Raw genomic sequence first — 24695 nt, 5'->3', positions numbered from 1 at the left:
CTGAGGCAATAGCAATCAGATGTGTGTCTATTATATATGCATATCATAGCTATTATATATACACAGGCATATAGCATATATAGTATATAAGTAGATAATAGCTATTACATATACATACTTATAATAGATATAGCATGGAAATATAGTACATTATAGTTACAAAGATATACATATATAGTAGATATGTAGATAAGTAGATAACAGCAATTACATATACCTATATAGTATAATATAGATAAAACATATGTTTAATAGAGATATACATAATATATTACATATAGGATATAGATTTAATTATTTAAAACACAGACATAGAAAATAAAACACTAACAATTTGGATAGTTTAACTTTAGCCACATAATATGTCTCTAGACTCAGTCTACGGCAATTATATGTGTGTAATAGAAATATATCTATACAGAGAGTGATAAACAAATAAATAGATAATAACTATTATATATGCATATATATTTGATATAGTATATAACAGATATGTTATATAGATATATATGTATGTATACATCACACAGATATAGAAAATGAAGCACTAAAAAAGTTATATATTTTAACTCTAGCCATACAATTTGTCATTAGACTCTTAATCTAATGGTTTTTTTCCTTCCAAATAATACAACCTTATTCATTTCCAATCAAGAAACCAATTAGCAAACACTGATGTGTTTGTTACTTACTATGTGTCAATACAAAGACAGAAAATGAAATGAAATCATTCTTGTTCTAAAGGAGTGTAGGTCTTAGCTTTACAACCCAGATTATATCTGATTTGCCTGGTCCTACTGAAAGTTCACAAAGAGGCACTGTGTGGCCACAGAACTGTAATTTGGAAGGGATCTCAGAAGTCACCTGGTCCAGCTGGTATCTGACCAGGAATCCCCTTGGTAGCCTCCTTAATAAGGGACCATTGACTTAAAAAAAATAAAAGCCCTTACTTTCTGTTTTAGAATTCAAATTGTATATTGGTTCCAAGGCAGAAGAGCAGTAAGGGCTAAGTAATGGGGGTTAAGTGATTTCCTAGGCTCACAAAATCACACAGTTAAGAAGTGTTTGGGGTCAAATTTGAACCCAGGACCTCCCAAACCATTAACTTTTGCTGGTGATAAAATGCAAATTCCTTGAAGACAGTGACTATTTCATTTTTGTCTTTGTATTCTGGCACATGGTAGGCACTTACTTAATAAATGCTTGTTGAATGATAGTTTTACTTCAAAATATCCAGTGATTTTGGAACCCTAGATTTCCTCAAGCATCACATTTTATTTCATTTTGGGATAGTGCTGCTTATTGGAAAACTTTTTTTAAAAAATCCATCCCAAATCTCCTTCTTTGTGATTTCCCCTGCTGATTCTCCTTCTCTTCTCTGAGACTAAGAAGAAGCGCACAAGTAGTTGAATTTCACTTCCACACGCCAGCCCTTCAAATACTTGACCACAACTGTCATGTTCCTGTTAAGCCTCTCCTAACATTAATTAAATAATTCCAGTTTCTTCAATTGATTCTCATGTAGTATGGGCTCCAGTCACCTTTCTCAAGACTTACTTTAGCTTATCCATATTCTAACTGAAACGTGATGCCTGGAAATGGTCTGAATGTGAAGCGACAGAGGGTAGAGGTCTGTGAAATTATCACCTGTTTTGCCTTGGCCACTACACCTCTCTTGATCCTCTGACAACAAATATTATAGTATAACCAAGCTCAAAGATACTCTTTGATGGCTGGCAAATCCTTACACGGGCAGGATGCAGCACCAGAACTTAAATAACCCCTTGTAGATTCAACCCGTGATTGACATTTTCAAAGGAACCTACAGAAACTTTTCATGGGGTACTCTCAAACAGCACTATTTTTTGAAAAGAAGTCAATAAAATGAAACAGGGCATTATTGCTGGTAGACAAGTGCACTTCAGTAATGGCATAAAACAGGAGTATTGATAGGATCTGATTATGCAATACTTATCCCTGCTACCACCACTCATTTGAAGCTTGTCTCATCGTGCTAAGTGGATAGGTGATAGATTAATTTTAGCATAATTTATGCCAGCGAAGCATGTGGTGATATTTCCCAATACATTTATATTCCTCCTCCTAAAACATAACACTATCTCGTACTGTTCTATTTATTTTCCTTAAGTGTGTATGACTTTCAGAGCTGTTAGCACTCTAAAACATATGTTTTCTAAGCCTGTTCTCATATCCCACCTTCACATAGGCTTTCAAGGTCATTGCTATTTATGGCTCTCTAATTAATTGGATTTTTTTTAACTTGGTGGAAAACATGAGATTTGCAATGGCCCCGTATACCCATCAAAAGGGACGTGAGGCATATCTGAACTACATTTCTTAAAATCTACCTTGTATTTAGGACCATGAAATTTCCAAAACATGCTGCCAGTTATAGATAGTATAGCCGATTCATGGCAGCGACCAGAGAAAAGACATTTTCTAAGCTGCTTTAAAGCATTCCCAGTTGTTAACCCATTATGCACTTTTGTGTAAAGCAGGATTGTAACTTATTTTTATCTTCTGAAGATGCACATTAGACTTGGGCAGTTACTATGTAAGCCAGACAATGATAGAATGGTTCATCATCACTATTGATGTTACTGCATATGTTTCCATAAATATACACAGCTCTGCAAAATTGATGTAACTCTTGGAATGGGGGAGAGGAGGCTGGGCGAGTGTCATTTTAGAAACACAAAGCTAGGATACAGCAGACAAATGAATTTACACAAAGGGACATTATAGACCTATTGCCCTATGGAGATGTAATGAGGAAAAAGATTTTAAGAGAGTAGACTTTGCTACCAGAAAAATCATCCCAAACATGATGAAGGAGATTCAAGGGTAAGCCAGGCCAAAAGCCAAATGATGGGGAATGTAAGGATTGGACTTTGCCACTATGCCCCAGCGAGGGTACCTTCCCTCACTTTCTTTTTTATTATAAAGATATTTTGTTTACCAATTGCATGTAATAACAAATTTCCACATAACTTTTCTCCTCCCTTATTCCCACCCAGATCTGGCAAGCAATTTGATCTGCTTCCCTTACCTTCCCTGGCTTTTGTGCTCCCTTTTATGTCTTGGCTTCTTCCATTAGAAGGGACCTTTTTTTTTCTTGTACCCAGAGTCAGCAGAGTGCCTGGCACATAGTAAACACTTTACAAAATCTTATGGAACTGAACTATTTAAGCAGCACTAAGCGGGCTGACTGATAATGAAATACCTTATGGACAAAATACCAATATCAATGGATGTAGGTTGACACAGGAGCCCCATAATTCATATTGTAGTACATTATTGAGATGCTGATTCTAAGAGACAACCATCTTCCTAATCATCCAGGACTGGAACCTTGGTATGATCTTTGACTCTTCCTTTCTTATCCCTCATATCCAATCTGATGCAAAAGTTTATAACAGGCCTCGAATACATCCCCTTCTCTTTTCTGACACTATTACCATCCTGGTTAAGAGCCTCATCACCGGATAACTGAACTACTGAAATAGTCTGCTAGTTGGTTTCCCTGACCAATCTCTTCCCACTCCAGTCTGTCCTGTACTCAGGTGTCAAAGAGAGCTTCTTAAAGCAGACATCTGATTATGTCATTCTCCTACTTAAAAATTCTTATGGTTTCCTATCATCTATCTCTAAGATCAAATATATAATCTTCTGTATTCAAAGCTTTTCCTAAGCTACTCACTTCTCGTTTCCAGTCTTCTTACTCCTTACTCTCCCCTCCTTTCATTCTGCAATCCAGTGACACTGGCTTTCATGCTATTCCTCAGACAGGAACTTGCTCTGGGCATTTTAACTGGCTAGAATGCTTTCCTCCCTCATCTCTGCCTCCTGACTTCTTTGGCTTGCTTCAAGTTCCAGCTAAAATCCCCCTTTCACAAGAATACTCCCCCAATTTCCTTTAACTCCACTGCCTTCACTCAGTTAATTATTTCCAATTTATCCTGTATGTACTTTGTAGATAGGTGTTCCCCATTAGACTGTGAGCCACTTGAGACTTCTTTTGCCTTCCTTTCATCCCTGGTACTTGGCATATAGCAGGTACTTAATAAATGTTTATTCAGGGGCTGACTTGAAAACACAATTGTAAACCCTTTCTCCAGCCAACAACTTCCAAGGAATGAATGTACTTCCAAGATAGTCTGACATCAGAGATCAAACGATGCTCCTGAAAACAGAAGCCACTTTGTTGTTTTATCGTAGCCACTCCACAGGAGAACTCCAAGCTGTCAGAATGGGTCTTTTCAAGAGCATCCAAGTGTAGTGTGGAATATTTGTGACCTCTCCCCCTTTCACACTTTTCCCTCTCATCCTGGCTAGGAATTGTCCCATCTTAGAGAGGAAATCCCTGTTACAGCACAGCACTTCCCAGTAGACTCTGAAATTGAGGTCAATCTTAGGCATCAAAACAAACAGCAGTATTCAGAGACATTCTTAGACCATACCCTTATGCCACAGGGGGAACTCCTTGGCAAAAGCTGCCATTATCCTAAATCCTGCACCTTGAATAAAAGTTAAATGAAAACTTTGAGCTTTTAAAATTAATTCATTTTACATAAAAGCATAACCCATATGTTTTTCATAGAGAACTGAATTTGATGTAATTATGTGTGGCAAAGAGATAAGAGAAAAAATGGTCCATTAGTATAACAAGGGTAGCTAAAACATAAGTTAAAAAACTGGGAACCAGACAACTAAGTTGTAAATTTCCTCAGGCCTCATCTTCAGAATTCCAGAGAGACAGTATGGTATTGTGGAAAGACGACTGATATTAGACTTTGGTTCAAATCCCAGTTTGGGTATTTACTATCCACATGGCATGATCAAGTCAAGGCACTTCTCTGAGTCCCAGTTTCCACATCTTCTAAAATGGGTCTAATAAAACTCACATTACCCCACTCATAGAGTTATTGTAAGGAAAGTATTTTGTCAGCCTTAAAATATTTTAGATAGTATTTAGGTTAATACTGACAAATAGTCCTACCAAAAGTCAAGGTTTTAACTTCTTTCTATCATTAATCTAAGATCAATGAAGTTAGAGATGGGAAGAATCTTAGAGATCATTTATTCTACCCACCTCCTGCTCCTATTATACAGGAAGTGAGGTCTGGAGAGGTTAAATGTCTGATCCAACATTACCTAGATAGTAAGGAGCAGAAGATTTTTAACCCAAATCTTCTCACTCAAGATCTTTGCTTGGCTATGTGTTCTACTATTGAAATGGTATAGAAATGTTTGTTGTTATTACATTAGACATTTGGTCAATAACACATTGATATATAATATGGAAATAAAAGACAGATCAGAGAGGAGCAGCTGGGTGGCTCAATGGATTAAGAGTCAGACCAAGAGACTGGAGGTCCTGGGTTCAAATCTGACCTCAGATACTTTCTAGCTGTGTGACCCTGGGCAAGTCACTTAACCCCCATTGCCTAGCCCTTACCACAATTCTGCCTTAGAACCAAAGCCCAGTATTGATGTTAAGATGGAAGGTAAGGGTTTTAAAAAAAAGATGGATCAGAGAATTAATGTGAAGTAGGGTATTAAGGGAACAGATATGGTAGAGTTAAGATAGATTAAAAAGAAAGAAAGAAGAAATAGCCTCAACAACCCTGGCTCTGTCATTTTATTTTACTTTAACTCAAATCAATAACTACCAGGCACTAAGCTAGTCATTGGTGATATAAAGGCATAAGCCAAAGAGACCCTGTAATAAAAATATTTGTCAAATGGTAAAACAAGAGTTAAAGTTTCTTAACTTCAACCTAGATCTTGGGTAGGCATCAAGATAAGATTAGCATGTTCATGAGGGCTGCAGAGTGATACTGAATTTGAAGTCAGAAGATCTAGGTTCGATTTCTGCTTTGGCCACTTACTATCTGTGTAACCCTTGGGCAAGTCCCTTCAATTTTCTAAACCTCAGTTTCCTTGGTTATGAGATAGAAAAACTAAGCTAGATCATAATCAAAGTTTCTGTGATTTCTAAATCTATAATCATCAGCACCAGCATTTTCCAAAAGTATTTCTAAGTAGTTATAGTGTAAATGGCACCATTCTAATCGTTATGTATGTTGGGAGAGGGATGAAAATGGAAATGTGTTTTCCTTTGTATAAGGAACCCCCCCCCCCCCGGGTGAGTAAACTCCCTCTCCTAATGTAAATCGGTACTTTCTCTGCCACTAGAGGCTAAGACATTGCTTAGAGTAGTGGTGTCAAACTGAAAAAGAAATGGAGAATACTCATCTATACATGGGGCAATTAGATGGCACAGTAGAGTGCTGAGTCTGGCACCAGGAAGATTTCTTTTCTTGAGTTCAAATCTGGCCTCAGACGCTTATAAGCTAGGCGACCCTGGGTAGATCCCTTAACCCTGTTTGCCACGGTTTCCAATTCTTTAAAAAAAGAGCTGGAGAAGGAACTGGCAAACCACTCTAGTATTCTTGCCATGAAAACCCCAAATGGGGTCATGAAGAATCAGACAGGATTAAAAGTGACTGAACAGTAACAAAATCCATACGTCTTTGTGGGTGGCATATTGATTTAAGTTTTAAAATGTAACATTACCTATGTTTTATTAATTTTTGGTTAAATATTTCCCAATTATTGTATTAATTATTAAGCTGGCTTCCAATTATTTAATTATTTTGTCATTTTATGCTCATTAATTTAATATATTTCTATATTAGATTTATATTTAATATATTTAGATATTAAATTAATATACTTATTAATTAATTAATTAATTGTTGATCTGGTGTCTCCAAGAAAATGAAGCTAGTGTGTACAGAAGAAAGGACTTAAACACATATCTTTCTGACTTTAAGGCTTGCTCTCTGTCCATTATGTCATGCTGCCTCTAATGCTTGTTAAAGAAGATATAATTTCGCCAATGGTAAAGATACATACCTTTTAATTGAATATTTGTAACTGGAAAAAGCCTTTTGAATTATTATTTACTATCTGAAGTTCTTTCTCATTAAATGTACAGTAAATTGCAGTCATGTGTTATAACGATTCAAACACCCCAGGCATTGTGCTAAGTACCTCGTGTATTACAATGAACTTTAAAAAATAATTCATTTCACTAAAAATATAACTCAGATGTCTCTAGTAAAGAAGAGACTGATATGATTATATGTGGAAAGTAAATAAGAAAAAAGGGATCATGAGTATATAGCTGGGGGAACTGAGAAATGAATTTGGCTAGGAACCAGGCAACTAACTTGTAAATTCCCAAGGCTGTGGATTATGTCTTGAATTCCATAAAGTACTATGCAAACAAAAGACATTATGGAATAGTGGAAAGACTCTTGATTAGACTTGGGTTCAAATCTCATCTCGGGGACTTATCCATGTGACCTTGAGTAAACTGAAATTCTCCGACCTCTAGTTTCTTCATCTCTAAAATGAGAGTAAGTGGGGCAGGTAGGTAGCACAGTGGCTACAGTACCAGACTTGGAATTGAGAGGATTTGGATTCAAATCTGACCTCAGACACTTCCTAGCTCTGTGACCCTAGGCAAGTCATTTAAACCTGTTTGCCTTAGTTTCCTTATCTGTAAAAATGAGCTAGAAAAAGAAATGGCAAGCCACTCCAGTATCTTTGCCAAGAAAACCCCAAGTGGGTTCACAAAGTGTTGCACATGATTGAAACACCTTAATAATCACAATAACAACTCTATTTGGTGTCTACACTCTTAAACTTTGAAATTCAAACACGTAGGTAAACTAATTGCTATGCTTTTCAGGCCTCCTTGTCAACATTTTGAGTCTCACTCATTTCACACCTTCCGTGCTCTGTCTCCATTTGTTTTCCATATGGTGAAGAGTTAGTGAGAAAAAATGATTCTGTCTTTGTAAGGAATGCATATCACATTGTTTAGCGCAGTCTGTTCTTTCCTTACTCAGGATTCACAATCTCAATGACAGTCATGAAATAAAGTCATGTTTTGATAGCCCTTGGTGACATATTTTCATTTGGAAATCTAACTTGATTAGATAACTAAAGTCATTAAAATGGGGTCAGGTTCAAATTCCACCTTCTTCAAGAAGTCCTAAAAACTGCACTGAACAAGCCCCAAAGGGGCAATTAGGTGGCTCAGTGGCTCATCTAGAGCGCCAAGTATAGAGTCAGGAGCTCCTCAGTCCAAATCTGGTCTCTCACACTTCCTGTGTGACCCTGGACAAGTTTCTTGACCCCAGTTGAGCACTCACCACAATTTTCCTTAGTATTAATTGTAAGATAGAAATTAAGGGTTTTTTAAAAAGAAGCCCTTAGCCATAAGAGAGTAACAACTTCCCTTTTCTGAAATCTTCTTACACTTGGTTTTCCTCTCCCATGTGAATTCATGTTCTATTTTTTAATTAGAATTATTTTTGTGCCCATTCCTTATCTCTCCAACTACATTATAAATTAGAACAATAGGGTAGCTTAACTTAAGTCTCTTCTGCCTAAAATTTGAATTCATTCCTTCCAGATCTATTTTCGGTAAGTACAGGGAATAAGCTAGCATCTAATGTTCTCTTTGGTTTGTAATAAACTGGATTGACTTGGGGCAGCGAATCTGTCTTATCATCATATCACCCCACCCTCCCCACTAGAACACAAAATAGTGAATGGATATTTATTTAACTGAATTCAAGCAGTCAATAAAAAAATTAGTTTGGGAGGTAACATAGTTATAACCTCTAGTCATAATTTGTGCCTCCCTCTAACATAACGGCATTAAATTAAAAATCATTCATTTTCAAATTTGTCTAACAATAATTAAAAATAACTGGCACTCCAGAGCATTAGATCAGAACTAGAAGGAACATAAGAAATCATTTAGTTCAATTTCCTAATTAGACAGATAAGCAAATGGACGCAGTTGAATGGTTTTCCCAAGGTCATCCAGAGAACAGGAAGAGTCAGAATTAGAACCATTGTTTTCAGATTTCTAGACTTCCTATGCTGTTCCTACCATACCCAGTTGGCTCCTTTTCCTGAGTGGTTCTTTAAACAAAACAAAACTAGACAGGATTCTTTAATTTATTTATATAGAGTAGATGGTAGAAAGGTGAAAATGTTGAGATGCTTGTAGTTAGTACAATTCTGCTAGAATTTTATGGTTCTCAGCAAATACTCTGAAGAAATAAGTATTAGTATTGGGCATGCCATCACACTTTAAATCACATACAATTACTTTTTGGATTTGGTTGAACTCAAAAGTTTTCATATTCATAATATTTCTATCGATGCAGAACATCAAGTCAATTGCAGTATTTATTGAATGCTTATTAGGTAAATAGAATTCTGGACTCAGATGGTTTTTCATCATTTTCACTTACCTGGGCTATTGAATAGCTTTCTAATTAATAGTCTCTCTCTGTCTCAAGTCTCTCTCCTTTCCAATCAGTTCTTCACACAGTTGCCACACTGATATTAATAAAAGTACAGGTATGACCATGTCCTTTCTTGTCCAGTAAAACCCAGCCATTTTCTATTGTCTCTAGGCTAAAGTACAAACTCTTCAGTTTAACGTTTAAAGCCTTCACACTATGACCTCAGTCATTCTTTCTAGGTATTTTGCACATTGCTTCCCTTTGAATACTCCACACATTGTTGCCAAATTGGCTCTAATATTATTTCCTGTGCACAACATTCCATTTCCTTTCTCTTTGACTTTACTCAGGCTAATAATCTCTATGCCAAGAGGCATTGCTTCCTCTCCATCTCTAAGTCTTTAGCTTCTTTCAAGACTCACAAGTACTACCTCTATATATGGTCTATTCTAATTGCTCTTATTTCTAGTGCTCTCTGCTTGGAATTATTTTGTGTATATATATTTAAGATGTAAATTTTTTGTTTGTTACATTAAAATACCCAGGTAACTTCCTCTCCCTTCCTCCTTCCTCCTTCCCTCCCCTCCTTTCCCCATTAGAGAAGGCATCATTTGACAAAAGATATAAGTATATATAAAATTATGTCTTCCTTATTTCCATTTATCAATTCTTTCTCTGTAGGTCTTTCCATGTTTTCCCAAAATTAATCTGCTCATCATTTCTTACAGGGCAGTGGTATTCCATCACAATCATATGCTACAATTTACTTAACGATCAACTGGTGGGCATTCCTTCAAATCCAGATCTTTGCCAGCACAAAGAGTTTTGCTTTAAATGTTTTAGGGCATCTAGGTTCTTTTTCTATCCCCTGATCACCTTAGGAAATAAACCCAATAGTGGTATTGCTGAATCAAAAGGTATACACAGTTTTATAACTTTTGGGGTGTAATTCCAGATTGCTCTCCAAAATGGTTAATTTGCTTGTGAGGGCAGCTAGGTGGTATAGTGGATAGAGTTCTAGGCTTGGAGTCAGGAAGACCTAGGTTCAAATCTGACCTCTGAAGCTTACAAGTTGTGTCATCCTAGGCAAGTTATTTAATTCTGTTTTCCACAGTTTTCTCATATGTAAAATGGGGATAATAATAGCACTTAATTCCGTGAGATTCATATTGCAGAGAGGGGTTCAAGCTGCAGAGAGGGGTTCAGGCTACATCACTGAAATCCATAGTGCCCACTCTCTTCGAGTTCTCTGCAGCTTGTTCCCCTCTCTGCAATATGAATCTCACACTTCTCAGAGATGTTGTGAGGATCACATGAGATCATAATTGTAAAGTTTAGCATAGTGCCTATATAAATGTTAGCTTTTACATGCTCTTAGAATATGAGTGTTCTAAGAGCAGAGGTAATAGATTCATAGGTCTATGATTAGAAATAAGCTTAGATGCATCTAGTCCACCCCTTTCTATTTTACAGATGAAGAAAATGAAGCCTAGAGAGCTTGTAATTTGCAGTGGTGGGATTTGAACCCAGTTCTTCTGAGCCAAAGTTGGCAGTCTTCCCTTCATACCATTCTGTCTCCTTGTCTTTATGCCCAGTAAACAGTAAGCCCTCAATGGATGCTTATTGAATTGAAATCAAATGAATCTCTTCACCAATCCGAAGCTGTTGATTAAATTGCCTTCTCAGTAGCCAGAGCAAACAGGATTTTAATTAAAATCAGTTTTGCTAAAACTGAGGTTTGCTTTTTCTAGTTCTATCTTTGGCAAAGATGAAGAATCTGGGCTTCAAGTCTTCTACAAGATACTAGGCAGATGTCTTGACTCTAGGGTTTGTGTCAACTCAGATTGGAAAGGCCAAGGTGACATGAATGGCAAAGAGAGCAACAGCAGCATTAGGTGCTATTCACTGCAATAAAATTTATGAAATCCTTTTCCAGCTCCTTTCAGGAGGCTCCAAAATGTGACCTTCACTCCACGATCCACTGTGGCAGAAATGTTTCACAGGACTGTTATTGTTTTAATGTCAAAAGAGGGTATTCGAGAGAAAAGCAACTTTACCCTGCTGTGTCCCTAGACACCTTAATATGTCATCTCACTTAGCCAACAATTTTCATTCAAAAGAGCCAAGATTTTAATGCCTTTGAGGAAAACAGGAAATGTATTCCTTTTTATTAGAGGAACATTTTTGTTTAACCTAGGGGAAGTTTTTACCTTTATTGAAATTTTTCTTTTCATTTTATTAAAATCCAAGTATACTTTGGGACAGAAGTCAAACATGGAAATATACTTGGTCTCAACTAAATTTATTACAATTCACGTATTACGTACATGTTCACAAAATGTCATATAAGAAGGAGTTAACTATTCACTTCATAAAAATATTTTTTTACTTTATGAAAAGCATTCCCTATAGAATTCCTTTAACTAGTTAGCTCCTTTAACATATTTATAACATGAGTTGATTTATAAAAATTCAGTTTAATTAAGAAGTTAGGTACACCTTAAAAGTACATATCCAAGAAAACATGGATCTAGCCACCAATCCAGATTTAAGTAAATATGTTAAGAACTTCCTCCCTTTAGAATTTTCCAGGCTAGTGATCAGGTTATAGCACAATTTCTTAGATGTAAAATACCATGGACAGCAGCTTTACAAGCCAAACCTAGTCTACTACAACAGAGATATACAAAACATATGAGCAATAGAACAGTGTTTCGGTAGAGAATCTCATTCTGTGTGCATTGAAACTCAACAAATTCAGATTGCAGTACCGCAATGTTTTCCTACCTCATAACAAAGAATTAAGCCATAATTCACCTTGAGCAGCATAAAAGTTTTCAGAAAACATTACTGTAAAATTGTTAAAAAACAAAAAACTGCAGCATAACAGAGGCTCCAAAGATCATCTCATTTCAACAAAATCATTCCAGTGCTACAAAAATTGAATAACTTATTTTCAATAATTTTATGATTTTTTACAATACAACAAAGTAATATTTGACCTCTTCATATGTACCATGACCAGTTGTTGTTGCTGTTTTTGTGGAAAGAGAAGTCATAAATGCTATAAAATAAATAGCTATAGCATAAATTTTGTCTCTTTATCAATGATTCCCAGATGTATTTCTATAAAACCTCAGAATATACAATTATCAGGAAGCTATAAAGTTGTCAAATAATTATTAAAACAAAATTAATTTAACTCCTTGTTTATGTCATTTTAAAAACAAGCCAGAAGATATTTTGAAATAAAAATAATGGGATGTAATAACTTCAAAAAGTTAATTACTGTTTATCCAATGTGCAGGATTAGTGATAAATTGGATAAATTATGAGTAAATATTTTTTACTAGGCATTTACTCTTCCTCAAGGCACTGTGGATAGTGGGGAGAGAAATGGCTTTAGAGTCAGGAAGACTTGTATTTAAGTCCTTCCTGTGAAACATACTTGTTGTATGACCCTTAAAAAAAAAGAAAGAAAGAAGTAATTTAATCCCTTAGTGTACCAGATATCTTTCTTAGACTATGGGTGATGGAATCATAGTCAATATTACTGGAGGATCACATTTCCTTCCTTGGAAATTTTTATTACACCAATAAAATAATGCATCAGCACCCAAAATTAAAGAAGTAAAATTGATAATAAAATAAATGAAATTAGCTTTTATTCTCATTTCTCAAGGTCTTTCTAAAAATTTTACAATGTATAGATATTAAAACAGTAAGTGCTGTAATAAATACTGCTGAAATTTAGAGCTTAAAGGAGCTTTTGGGAATACTGAGGCCGATTATTTAACTTTACAGCTGAGAAAACTGAAGCCCAGAGAGGCTAAATAATTTGCTCGAGGTCACATAGCTAGTAAATAGTAAAGACAGATTCAGATCCAACTCCTATCTTGTTTTAACCACATCATATATATTAAGTAATTTCTAAAACTATCTTTCAGTGTATCTTTCTTGAAGACCCAGAAGATAAGGCAAGGAACTGGTTTAATACTTATGCAAATAATTATTACACACAAGAATTTTATTTCCACATACTTTCCACATTCCTCTCAGTGGGAACGTAAGAGCTGGGTGTGGATAATGGAAGGAAGCAATTAGCTTGGAATTCATTTTCCAATTGTCCACCTACTAATGCCAAAGGACAGTGAATTCTGGATGGAAAGGTAGCCTATATGGCTAAAGGCCAATATTAACAAAGAGAAGGAAGGCAGCTGCCCAAATATCTATAGACTAAAAAGAAAGTGCTACAGTGCACCTCATTTTCAATACTTTGGGGACAGACTTTTTCTTTTTCTTTGTTTTGTTTTAGTTTTTATTTTTTTCCTGATTTTCTGATTACATATAGATACAATTTTTATATGGGATAGACTACAATAAAGCTTCCCAATTATTGGTGTATTATGCTATCAACAACAATAATTATTGAAATTTTCTTATTAAAATTATGCAGTATCATAATGATTGCTATTTAAGTATGCTTTAAGGTTTATCAAATGATCTTATATAAAAATTTCTTTTGATCCTCCTAATGCTGCTTGGTAAACTATATTGTTATTATTATTTTCATCTTATTAGAAAGGAAACAAGCTCAAAGAGATTAAGTGGCTGGTTCAGGGTCATATGACTAGTAAATGTCAGAGGTGAGACTCAAACCTAGTTCTCTGCTGATTGTGAATCCAATGATCTCTTTAGGATTTCATGTTACTTCTAAATTATGCAGTTTTAAACTTGGATTATATGAATATTTTCTAGTGCTTTTGAAGAATAGGATATATATCAGGTAACAATATAAACAAATCTTTAATTTGCTTTTTCTACTCTAATTGTTTGAAGCTAATTCCAGTGAATGTAGAGTCAGAATGGCATCCCAGGAAGAGTCCTGGATTTGGAGTCAAGAGAGATCTATATTCAAATCTCAACTCAACACTTACAACATTTTTGGGTGTCCCTGGACAAATCACAAACTCTTAGAAGCTCAATTTTCTCATCTGTAAAATGGGATTAATGATATTTGCTATACTTACCTCGCATAATTGCTGTGAAGATTTTTATAACCCTTAAAATATGTAAATATTGTTATTATTGATTATATATACATATAAAAAGATTAATAGTGATGAAAAGTTTTCTTTAAACCTTAACTTTAGACCATGACTTGCAAAAGAATATATATACTTGAACTGTAAAATTATTGACATATCTCACTCCTTAGTGATATGTATTTCTAGGAAGGTAATAGTTATCATGATTTTCTTCTCTTCTGTTTTCACATTAAAATTAAACATAACATATATATATATAATTTCCATGTAAAATGATTTTATAGTTCAAGTACATTCTCATTATGTACACACATTATTTTATTGTTGTTGAATTATTTTTAAGTCATGTCCAAACTCTTCATGACGCCATTTTGGATTTTCTTGGCAAAGATACTGGGTTTTTCCCATTTTTTTTCCTCCAGGATCACACAGCTGGTACATATTAGAGACCACATTTGAACCCAGGAAGAGGAAGTCTTTCTGATTCCAATCCTGACACTCTATACACTGTGCCACCTAGCTGTCCATGTATATATATATACACAATACCTTTTATGTCGACATATATGTTTAACCCCTTCTATATTTGATATGTACACTTGCTGTTATGCAAATATTCAATCTGTATACTTGGTATGTTTATATACATACTTGGTGTGTGAGTTCACACCAATCCAATATGCACATGTGAAAGCATTCTTTTTATGTAGGCAACATGGTGTTGTGGAGAGAGTTGTGGCCTTTAAACCATGAAAACCTGGGTTAAAGTCCTGCTTCTGATACATATTTCCTATGTGATCCTGGGCAAATCATTCAACATCTTGGGGTTCTTGGCAACTCTTTCAGATTACAAATTGCAGGGGAAAATGCCAGCCTGCATTGGTAGAGATTTTTTTTTCACTAGGGGTGTCCCTAAAGTAATGAAATAGCAGGTTTAGTCCATCTTCTAGGTCTATTCCCTTTGTGTGTATACATATGTTCATAAATCAGATGTGTGAAGAGAGTCTTGAACTAAACATTAGGGGTTTATAATTGGAAGGGTCCTCAAAAAGAATCTAATTCAATACTCATTTTGCAACTAAGGAAATTGAGGCATAAGCAAGCAAAGTCACTGACCCAATTGTATTTGATGGAACTAGGATTTCAAAATTACGCTAAAGAATCAGTATGCTTTCCCATTGCTTCATTTTGATGACTTTAAAGACTTTTTGCATTTCTAATATTATTTTATGAATTGACACACTTGTCAGGTATCTATGTGCAAAGAGACCCATATGTACACAAACGAGCACACACCTAGGCAAGTAAGAATAGAAAAGAAGTTGTATATCGAAAGTGAAGAAAAACAGATGCAAAATCCAAGTGCTTCAATAGTATTTACAAAATATTGAGGACCAAAAGAAGGTCTCCACCACATTGAGTAGATCATGTGTGGAAATATTTGGACACAAATCAAGGAGGACAAGAAAGCATAGATGTATTTCTATTCTGTACTAATGGAGAGCTCTCCTATTTATGAAACCATAGATCTGTTGAAATATCAAAGTATCCTACAGAAAGACTGGCAAAAGAGATGATTAAGATAGGTCATGTCAAGAGCAATTTATAAAACTGGGAGGAGGGCAATAAGTATGGAAAAATGGAAAAGATCTGAAAAAGATGATAGCTACAGTAAGAAGCATTTGTATGGCCTTTTGAAGTTTTCAAAGCAGTTTATGAATATTTCATTTATCTTCACAACAATCCTGGGTGGTAGTTGCTATTATTATCCCAATTTTATAGATGAGGAAGCAGAAACAGATAGAAGTTAAATAACTTGCCCAGGGTTACACAGTTATTAAGTGTCTGAGTGTGGATTTAAACTCATTCTTCCTGACTGGGTCCAGTACTCTTGCCACTGATACATCTAGCTGCCTGGTTATTAGAATAAACTATTCTTTCCATTATTGGTAGTGAAACTACTGCTTTAACTGAGCTTTAACATCACAGACTCCAAGGCATTACATGAGGAAAAATGATCCTAAAGAAAACAAAGTCTGAAAAACATCTGGACTAGACTACGTATATACAGAGCAAATCCATATTAGAGATAACTGGATTTTCAGGACATTCAGAGATTAAAATCTCTGAGAATAGGAAGGATAGTAAATGACTGGAAAAATAATTAGTATTAAAATTTGCTAATCAAGAAAACATCAGTAACTACTGGCCCATATGACAACTTGCCCATTTCAATATAACTTTTGAGACTATCTATACATGGATTTCTGGGCAACTAAATGGTACAGTGGAGAGAATGCCAGGCATTGAGTCAGGAATACCTAAGTTCAAATCTTTTCTCAGACACCTACTAGCTATGTGACCTTGGGCAAGTCACTTAACCCTTTTTTGCCTTAGTATCTTCATTTATAATATGAGCTAGAAGGAAATGACAAAATATTTTTGCCAAGAAAACCCCAAAGGGCGTCTCAAAGAATTGGACATGACTGAAATAACTCAACAACAACAAAATAACAAATACATATATTGAGGCAATATCTAGTCTTTCAAAAATGATGTTTTGTAAAAGATGATACCTTTATAGTCTCATAATTGACTGTAAGATGCAGAAAATACAAGCTCCCACTGTTCTTATAATCTGTACTATTGGAGTGTGGACCCATATAAAGAAGAATCATTCATTGATGGGTCTATGATGTGGGGAGTATTTCCTCCACTTAAATGATCACCAGTCATTCCAATTTTCTCATGCTTTGTGACTTGCTCATCTCTCATCCTCCCTCCTTCTCTTTCCCCTCTCTGTCTCTCTGCCTCCCTCTCAATGCAAATCAACAAAACTACCATTTTGATGGAAGTCAAATATGCTAAGAGAACATTTGTGAAATAACTGATTAGGACACAATGTTTTTGGACAACACACTCTAATATTTCTAGACTGAGCTGTGTTACTCAGTAGCTTATGACCCTGGCTCAGTCACTTGCCTCTGAATTCTTCACCCCTAATATGAGAATGACAAAACTTTCACTACTTCTCTCACAAAATCTTTGGGAAGGTCAAATGAGACCAAATGTGCCTCATTGTTAAGCACTTAAAAGTGCTTCATACAACATAAAACAGAATTTAAGATGAGCTTTTAAAAAATTACTTTTAAGGCCAAGATTGTGACTGTACTTTATAGCCTGTATTACAGACCTCAAGCCTTTTGTAGGCAATGGTAAAAGGAATTTTATAATGGTAAGAGGATCTCCAAGGTCTTTTACGCGTCCCCTTGTCCCTTCATCCGGATAAGTGTATAATCTTAGGTTATGAGGTTTTTGTGAAGAGAAACAAAAAAATTTGAAAATAGTACAGGAAGATTCCAAGTAACATCTCCTGAAGTGATCGCTTGTATTTGAATTCATATAACTTGAAATGACAACTATATGAAATGTAGTTATTAGTTCTAGCTAAATGGAAATATAAAATATAAATTATAATTAATGGAACCATTTCTCATGATGTATATGAACTGGAACCTAGATGTGTGCATATCCCATAGATAAGGCTTTTAATTTGAGATAAGTTTGACTTTAAGAGCACTAAAACTAGAATTTTCAAACTCCATGTTTGAAAACTGATTTTCCATATTATCAATTCACTATGTTATTTTTTCTTTTTTTTTTGTATTCTCCAGCAGAAAACCATGTATTGGGATAAAATATATAGGATGAAAATCATGGAAACTCCACAAAAACTCATCTTTTTTCAAAATGAAGAGAAAATTATCATTGTCATTTCCTGTCCTTTACTACCATTTGTGACAGCTGCAAAAAATGGTTGCTTTCATATTTTACTGACGAGGACTTATGTAAATTTAACAAAATATTCTTATTATTTTCTTGGAGATAAAAAACCCCCACCCTCCATGCTAACATTTGTTTTATGTATACATAAAAATTCACCCAGATGCTAGTATAACAGCTTTGCATATGTATTTGCTTCTCTGTTTAAAATCAGACTCAAGAATGCATTCCAGTGCTAGTTTCTCATTCTCCATAATCACATTCCAATACATAAAATGTAATTCTGCAGTAAAATAAAATGACAAATTTACTTTTCTTAGACTATGTTTACTTGCTTCATGATCCCTCCCAGCCTGAAATTTAGATTGACCATTCAAATAGGAGAAATCACTTCCTATGCTAATAAAGACATATTATTCCGTTTTAGGACATATTTAATAAAAAATATCCAAATGAATCACAAAAAAGCAGAAACATTTAGTACAGTAATGATGACCATGTGTTTTGAAAATCCAGAATGCTTTCTGGCCAATAGATCAGGAGAAGCTCATCTGTATAGAATGAGAGGACTGGTTGTGGCAAAGCATATTATAGCACTGACCATGGATTGTTCAACTTACTCAAAAGGTACAGTGACATGGCTTTATTGACAAAAATCATAATGTTCTTCCAAAACACTTTTTAAAGAGCTAATTTTTAATGTCTATGTAAGTCAAAAATTACATTGCTAACTATGAAATGTCCATTCAATCTTTACAACCTTCAGATACATTCAGATATTATTGTTTCTGTTTTATAAAGCAGAAAAATAAAACCAGAGGTATCAAAAGATTTGCTTATTTTTACACAGTTACTAAGTGGCAGAGGTGAGATTGGAATCAAGGTTTACCTTTAATTTTAAATTTAACTTTAACTTGAGTGGTCTTTCCATTAATGCCAAAATGATTCCCACTAGACTGCGAAAAGGTATCGTAGTATAGAACTGTATTCTCCCAAAGGCCATTGCGTTACCCCAACTGGAATATGAGAAAGAAATTTGAGAGTGGGAAGATGAGTCATATCCTATCCTCACTCTAGGTGTCTCAACAAAAATATCCTTGTCCTGCAAACAATTCCCTAGACTGATCCCTATCTATGTTGCATAAGTTACCAATCTCATCCCTTTGGAACTGAGCATTAGTCTTTCTAGGCATTCAGGTACTCAGAGTTGTAGCTATGGAGATGTCTTTAGTGAAATCCTATCTCCATATTCTGTGCCACCAAATGACCTTAAGTCTATGGCAGGAACCCTTGGAGGCCTGGATCTGCATTTTGGATGAACAAATGTAAGAGTAAGCATCCTGCCCCCCCCCTTTCTTAATTTCATTTCATTTTCATTCATTTCATTTTTATTTTGCATGATACCAACTGAGTGGCAAAGGATGAGTAGGCATGGATCTGTTGTAACTTGAATCTCAGATATTACTTTGTTTTTCCCCACAAACCTACCCTTCTTTCATATCTTGATGGTTTTACTGTCACATCCCTCACACTTGTACCTTTTCTCTACTCAATCAGAAAAGGTCAGGTTCCCATCATCTCTCACCAGGATTACTATAATTGCCTTCAACTGGCTTCCTTGCATTAAGCCCAGATCTTTTAGACCAGTGGTTCCCAAACTTTTTTGGCCTACCGCCCCCTTTCCAGAAAAAAATATTACTTAGCCCCCTGGAAATGAATTTTTTAAGTTTTAAAATTTAATAATTTTTAAAAATTTAATAGCAATTAATAGGAAAGATAAATGCACCCGTGGCCATCACTGTCCTCTGGATCACCGCAGCACCCACCAGGGGGCAGTAGCGCCCACTTTGGGAATCACTGTTCTAGACCCCAAGGAAGGCTCTTTATGCAATAAACCATGCTATCTCCCATTAATACCATGGTAGGTAAATCCATAATAGACTACATAGCCAGACCTATATACATTTCCTGGATTTAAGCAAGGCCCTGGGAGAAAATTTCAAGGAGGAAGTCTCTAAGCTGTGAAGAAACTAGTATTATAAACCACATGGGAATTGGGGATGCTGCTATTCAGTACCATGTTGATAGCTAGAACAGAAAGGTTTCTTTGTTTCATACATAACAGAAGATTTTGCATTGATAATAGAGTCCCTCGTATCCCTATCACCATATAAAAAGCACCTTCTGAGGCAGCTTTCTGCCTCCTCACACAGGTGAATCCTTTACACAACATGAATTGCATTTGACCTGCTGCCACTCCAGTATTTTGTCCCCGTGAAGGAAGAAGGGAGAAGACAGACACAGTCGTGAATTCAATGTACATTTTTGCCTTGTGTTTCATCCTTACAAGTCATATGAACCTATAGTTTTATAACCCTATGCTTGCGTTGGGTCAATAATTTATAGTACCCTAATCCCTGAAGTCAGAACAGCTACTAGTTTATGATTCCATAGAACATACTATATTCTTGCAAGACGTGAGAACTATTAATCCTGAAACCACTTTCACAATTGGGATACTGGCTCAGCTTTTACTCACCATTCACTATTCCATTCTGTAGACCCCATCTTTCAAAGGTACTTGGGGGGGAGGGGCAGCTGGGTAGCTCAGTGGATTGAAAGCCAGGCCTAGAGATGGGAGGTCCTAGGTTCAAATCTGACCTCAGACACTTCCCAGCTAAGTGGCCCTAGGCAAGTCACTTGACCTGGACCATTGCCTACCCTCACCACTCTTCTGCCTTGGAGCCAGTACACAGTATTGACTCCAAGAAGGAAGATATGGGTTTAAAAAACAAAAGGTACTTGGGGTGAAGTTGGGGTGTGGGCAGTGAGGGGAGACTTTTTCCTGAAGGCACCTCTACAGTTGCTGCTCTGAGTGCCTGGGTACCCTGAGAGGCTAATGCCCAGCTCAGAAGGGTTTATAATGCTATATTGGCTCAATTATCATTCATGGCTCTACCATAATTTCACAAATGGCAGATATGAAAAAGAATATTGGTCCAAATGATTAAAAAAGATAATAAAGAGCACCCAACCAACCTTTGCATCAGTCTCAGCTGCGGCTGTGGCTGCGGCTGCTGTTGCCGTTGCTGCTGCTGGTGTGGCTGCAGTTACTTTCACAACTTTGTTTCTATTAAGCAGTTGCTTCACCCATGCTTCCACCTGAACGTTGAATTTCATGAAAGTCACATAGAGAATATAAGCTGTTAACAGCAACAAGCTCTCCCACCAGGTGATGAGATTATCCAGAAAAAAAATTATGAGCATGATCAAGTCAACAATATAAAATGAGACATCCCTAAAGAGTGGCCACCAGGTAAGGTATAGGATTTCTCTTGAAAACAACGCACACATCCCAATGACAAACAGGATATTGAATACTGCTGAGCCCACTATTGTGCCAATGCCAACATTGCTATGAGCTATGAAGACTCCTATCAGAGACGTAAAAAGTTCTGGAGCTGAGCCTCCAGCAGCCATGAAGGTTGCTCCAGCTACATCATCAGAAATGGACAACTTTTCAGTGATGACAGTCAGAGAAGGAACAAAGAATTCGTCACAGACTATGGCTAAGGCAATGAACATGTAGATCATTCCAAGGACATGAAGAATTATTGCACCTCTTCTTCGCTCCTGAAGGGAAAATAAGTCTCTCGGATAGTCTCCTTGAGGATGTTCAGTTTCATTTTCATATTTTGTAGGAAGTGGCTCTGGAGTACCATCCTGAACCTTCTCCTTGAAGTCTAACAGAGTTCTTTGATGGTACCCAGACATTAACTCCGGATGACCTAAACTGGTGGCCTGATCTGTGCTATGTGTCTCTATCTTGAAAAAGGCACTAGTTGAAAGTGAGAATGTGCAAATGGCCATTATACCCATGAAGAGCCCTACAATGCGTATTTGTCTCAGTTTTTTCCAGACATTCTGGTGCTTCCTGCAGCCAGACAGTGATTTATCCAAGCACCATTCTTCAAGAAATCTAGTGGTGATGGTTTGATGGAGGGCCATTCTGTGTCTTCTAGTAGGTATGGTGATTTCCAGGTTTGAGGATCAATCAGATTGCTCTTTCATACTTTTTCCTGATATTTTTTAGGTTAAAAACGGTGCGTGCAGTGTTCTTCTACAATCAAGTGATTTTTAAATTTCATATGAAAGTCACTCTTCATTTACACTTTAAAGAGAATATAAATGATGATGAGTAAACAATAATAATGTTAACAACCAACTTTTAAAAAAAGTGTTTTAAAAAACAGTTCTGCCCAAATGATGAAATACTAAATGAAATAAACCTTGCATAATTGGCATGAGCAAAAAATAAGCTTTCCATTAAATCTAGTAATGTCTAGCTAATTTTAGTATGAAATTTGAACCAGAAACAAAAATCAGGTGGATCGACCAGTAATCGTGCTCTTTTAAATTTCTCAAAGGTTAAATTACCTCTCCCTCTTGTTTTTCAGCATCCAATAATGCAACAGAAGCAAAAAGCTTCCCAGAAATGGGAAACAATGTAAAAAAATGTACCACAATGGTAAAAGGTACTCCTAATAATTTTTCTTATTACACTGGGTGGTTATATGATTGCAGAACCAACAATTCTGAACCCTCAGGGACAATCACAGCAACAAATCAATCCAAAAGCAAAAATTTCTAAAGTCCCCCTTAATATGTATCAATAAATTTGAATAGATATGGGAGGGTAGGGGATGGAGATGACATTGATTCAAGAATGTACTTTTTCATAGAGTGTAAAAAATTTTTTATAACAAAGCAGACATATTTTATGGACAAAAAAATATACCTTTTAAATCTCAAGCTTAGAGAAATGTATCCAGATTTAATGACCGACTAAAGATGCTTACATTAAAAGTTTTTTTTTTTAATCTTAAGACTCTAGAATAGAAAAGGTTTAAAATCAAGCCTTGATGCCTGATGAAATGAAAGTCAGCTCCAAAAGGAGGCTAACTGTCACTGGTTGTCAAATATGCGTTTTGTAAACATTTTGATTAGATATGCTCTGCTTGCAGCATTAATTTCCATAAACATTTAGCAAAAATAGTCTTTGGAAAGTACATCTCAGCATAGATTAACTATCAATAGCAAGATTTTCTATTGCCTTTCACAGGAGATCTGAGAGCTATCTGACAAAGCAGAGTACTTTCTGGGTACTCTTTAAAAACAAATATCCTTTAAGAATAAATGCACCTACGTGTAATTGGAGAAAATATAATAATGGAAAAAAAGATTTTTGAAAGCATATTTCTCCAAATCAATAATCTCTCTTTAGTGGCATTCACAGAGAATATATCATAAGAGGGTCAAAAGCACCCTAAACACTATGAGTAGTGTCGATTCAAGTTTTAGAGCAGGCTAAGCCAAAATCACGGAGATAGAGCTGCTAGCCCCATGATTAACCTAATTAATCTTGGATATTCCTGGACTGACTCTAGATGGTGGAGCTTTGCAGTGACAAAGGGCTAGGGCTTCAGACACAAGCGGAACTGATCTGAAATCTCAGGGCTCAGTTTTTGCTCCACCCAATCCCAGCTCATTCTAGGTACTCTGCAAATCCACTCTCCCTCCCTTTCTCCAGTGTACTCTTCTGTTTTCTTCCCAGTACAGAGAGCTGCAACCACTAGCAAAAGTACGCCACAGACCTCATCACAACTTTGTAACTTTGCCCAAAAGGGTCTCAAACTTTCCCTTGTCAGTCTTAACAGAATATAAAAACAAAAAGCTAAAGGAAGAACTGGAGACCTGTCCAAGCATTATATCATTATGATTACATCTTTAGGGAACTGATGTGTGTGTGTGTGTGTGTGTGTGTGTGTGTGTGTGTGTTGTGTTGTGTTGTGTTGTGTTGTGTTGGAAGATGTTAAATGCTTGTTTACTTTATCTCGGATTGCCCTCTCCAAAAGCAGCTGTGTCCCTCACTCTTCCCACAGGGACCGAACCAGCAGCAGGAGTGAGTGTAGGGTTGCCAATCCGCCTGCAGCTGATTAGCTGGGTAGGTATTTAATCAAAGCAACTAGCTGCGTCTCACTGGGGTCTCGGGTTATGGGTATTCAGGGTTCTGTTCTGGGTGTCCGAAAAGCAGCTGGCGAGGGGACCGAGTTTGCCAACTATTTTCGGGGGCAGAACTACCCACCCACACAATACCTCCCACATTTGAACCACCTGTCAGGTTCGAACTCCTTGGAAGGAGCTGTGGGCAAGAAGGATGGGTTCATGGAGCGCAGGCGGTTGTGGCTGCTTCTCCCACCTCCCCTGCCCGCTACAAACCTCCCCAAGGCTACGAGTCCGCGCCCAGCTTCATACTTACCCCGCACTAGGGCTCGCTCTAGTTCCAGTAGCAACGGTGGTTATCGTTTGCTTTCCTCTACAATCGTAATCGTCCTTCACCTCTCTCCGTCTGTCTCTGTCTCTCTGTCTCTGTCTATGTCTCTCTGTCTCTGTCTCTGTCTCTGTCTCTCTCTCTCTCTCTCTCTCTCTCTCTCTCTCTCTCTCT

The 24695-nt window shown here is 36.4% G+C and overlaps 1 protein-coding gene across 1 annotated transcript in view; it reads right to left on the bottom strand.

Annotated features, from left to right (window-relative positions):
- Positions 1-24642, bottom strand: part of SLC24A2 (solute carrier family 24 member 2) — a 328495-nt gene extending 303853 nt beyond the window's left edge. The window contains exons 1-2 of the mRNA XM_044660717.1: positions 24510-24642; positions 21299-22361 (exon numbers count right to left, since the gene is read on the bottom strand). Of these exons, the coding sequence (XP_044516652.1) occupies positions 21299-22198 (900 nt within the window). The 5' untranslated portion in view covers positions 22199-22361; positions 24510-24642. The remainder of the gene's footprint in view (positions 1-21298; positions 22362-24509) is intronic.
- Positions 24643-24695: the final 53 nt, after the last annotated feature.

The sequence above is a fragment of the Gracilinanus agilis genome, chromosome 1 (assembly GCF_016433145.1).
Source record: "Gracilinanus agilis isolate LMUSP501 chromosome 1, AgileGrace, whole genome shotgun sequence".
Classification (NCBI taxonomy): domain Eukaryota; kingdom Metazoa; phylum Chordata; class Mammalia; order Didelphimorphia; family Didelphidae; genus Gracilinanus; species Gracilinanus agilis.
The sequence above is the reverse complement of the archived record's forward strand: the minus strand, read 5'-3'. Positions and strand labels throughout refer to the sequence as shown.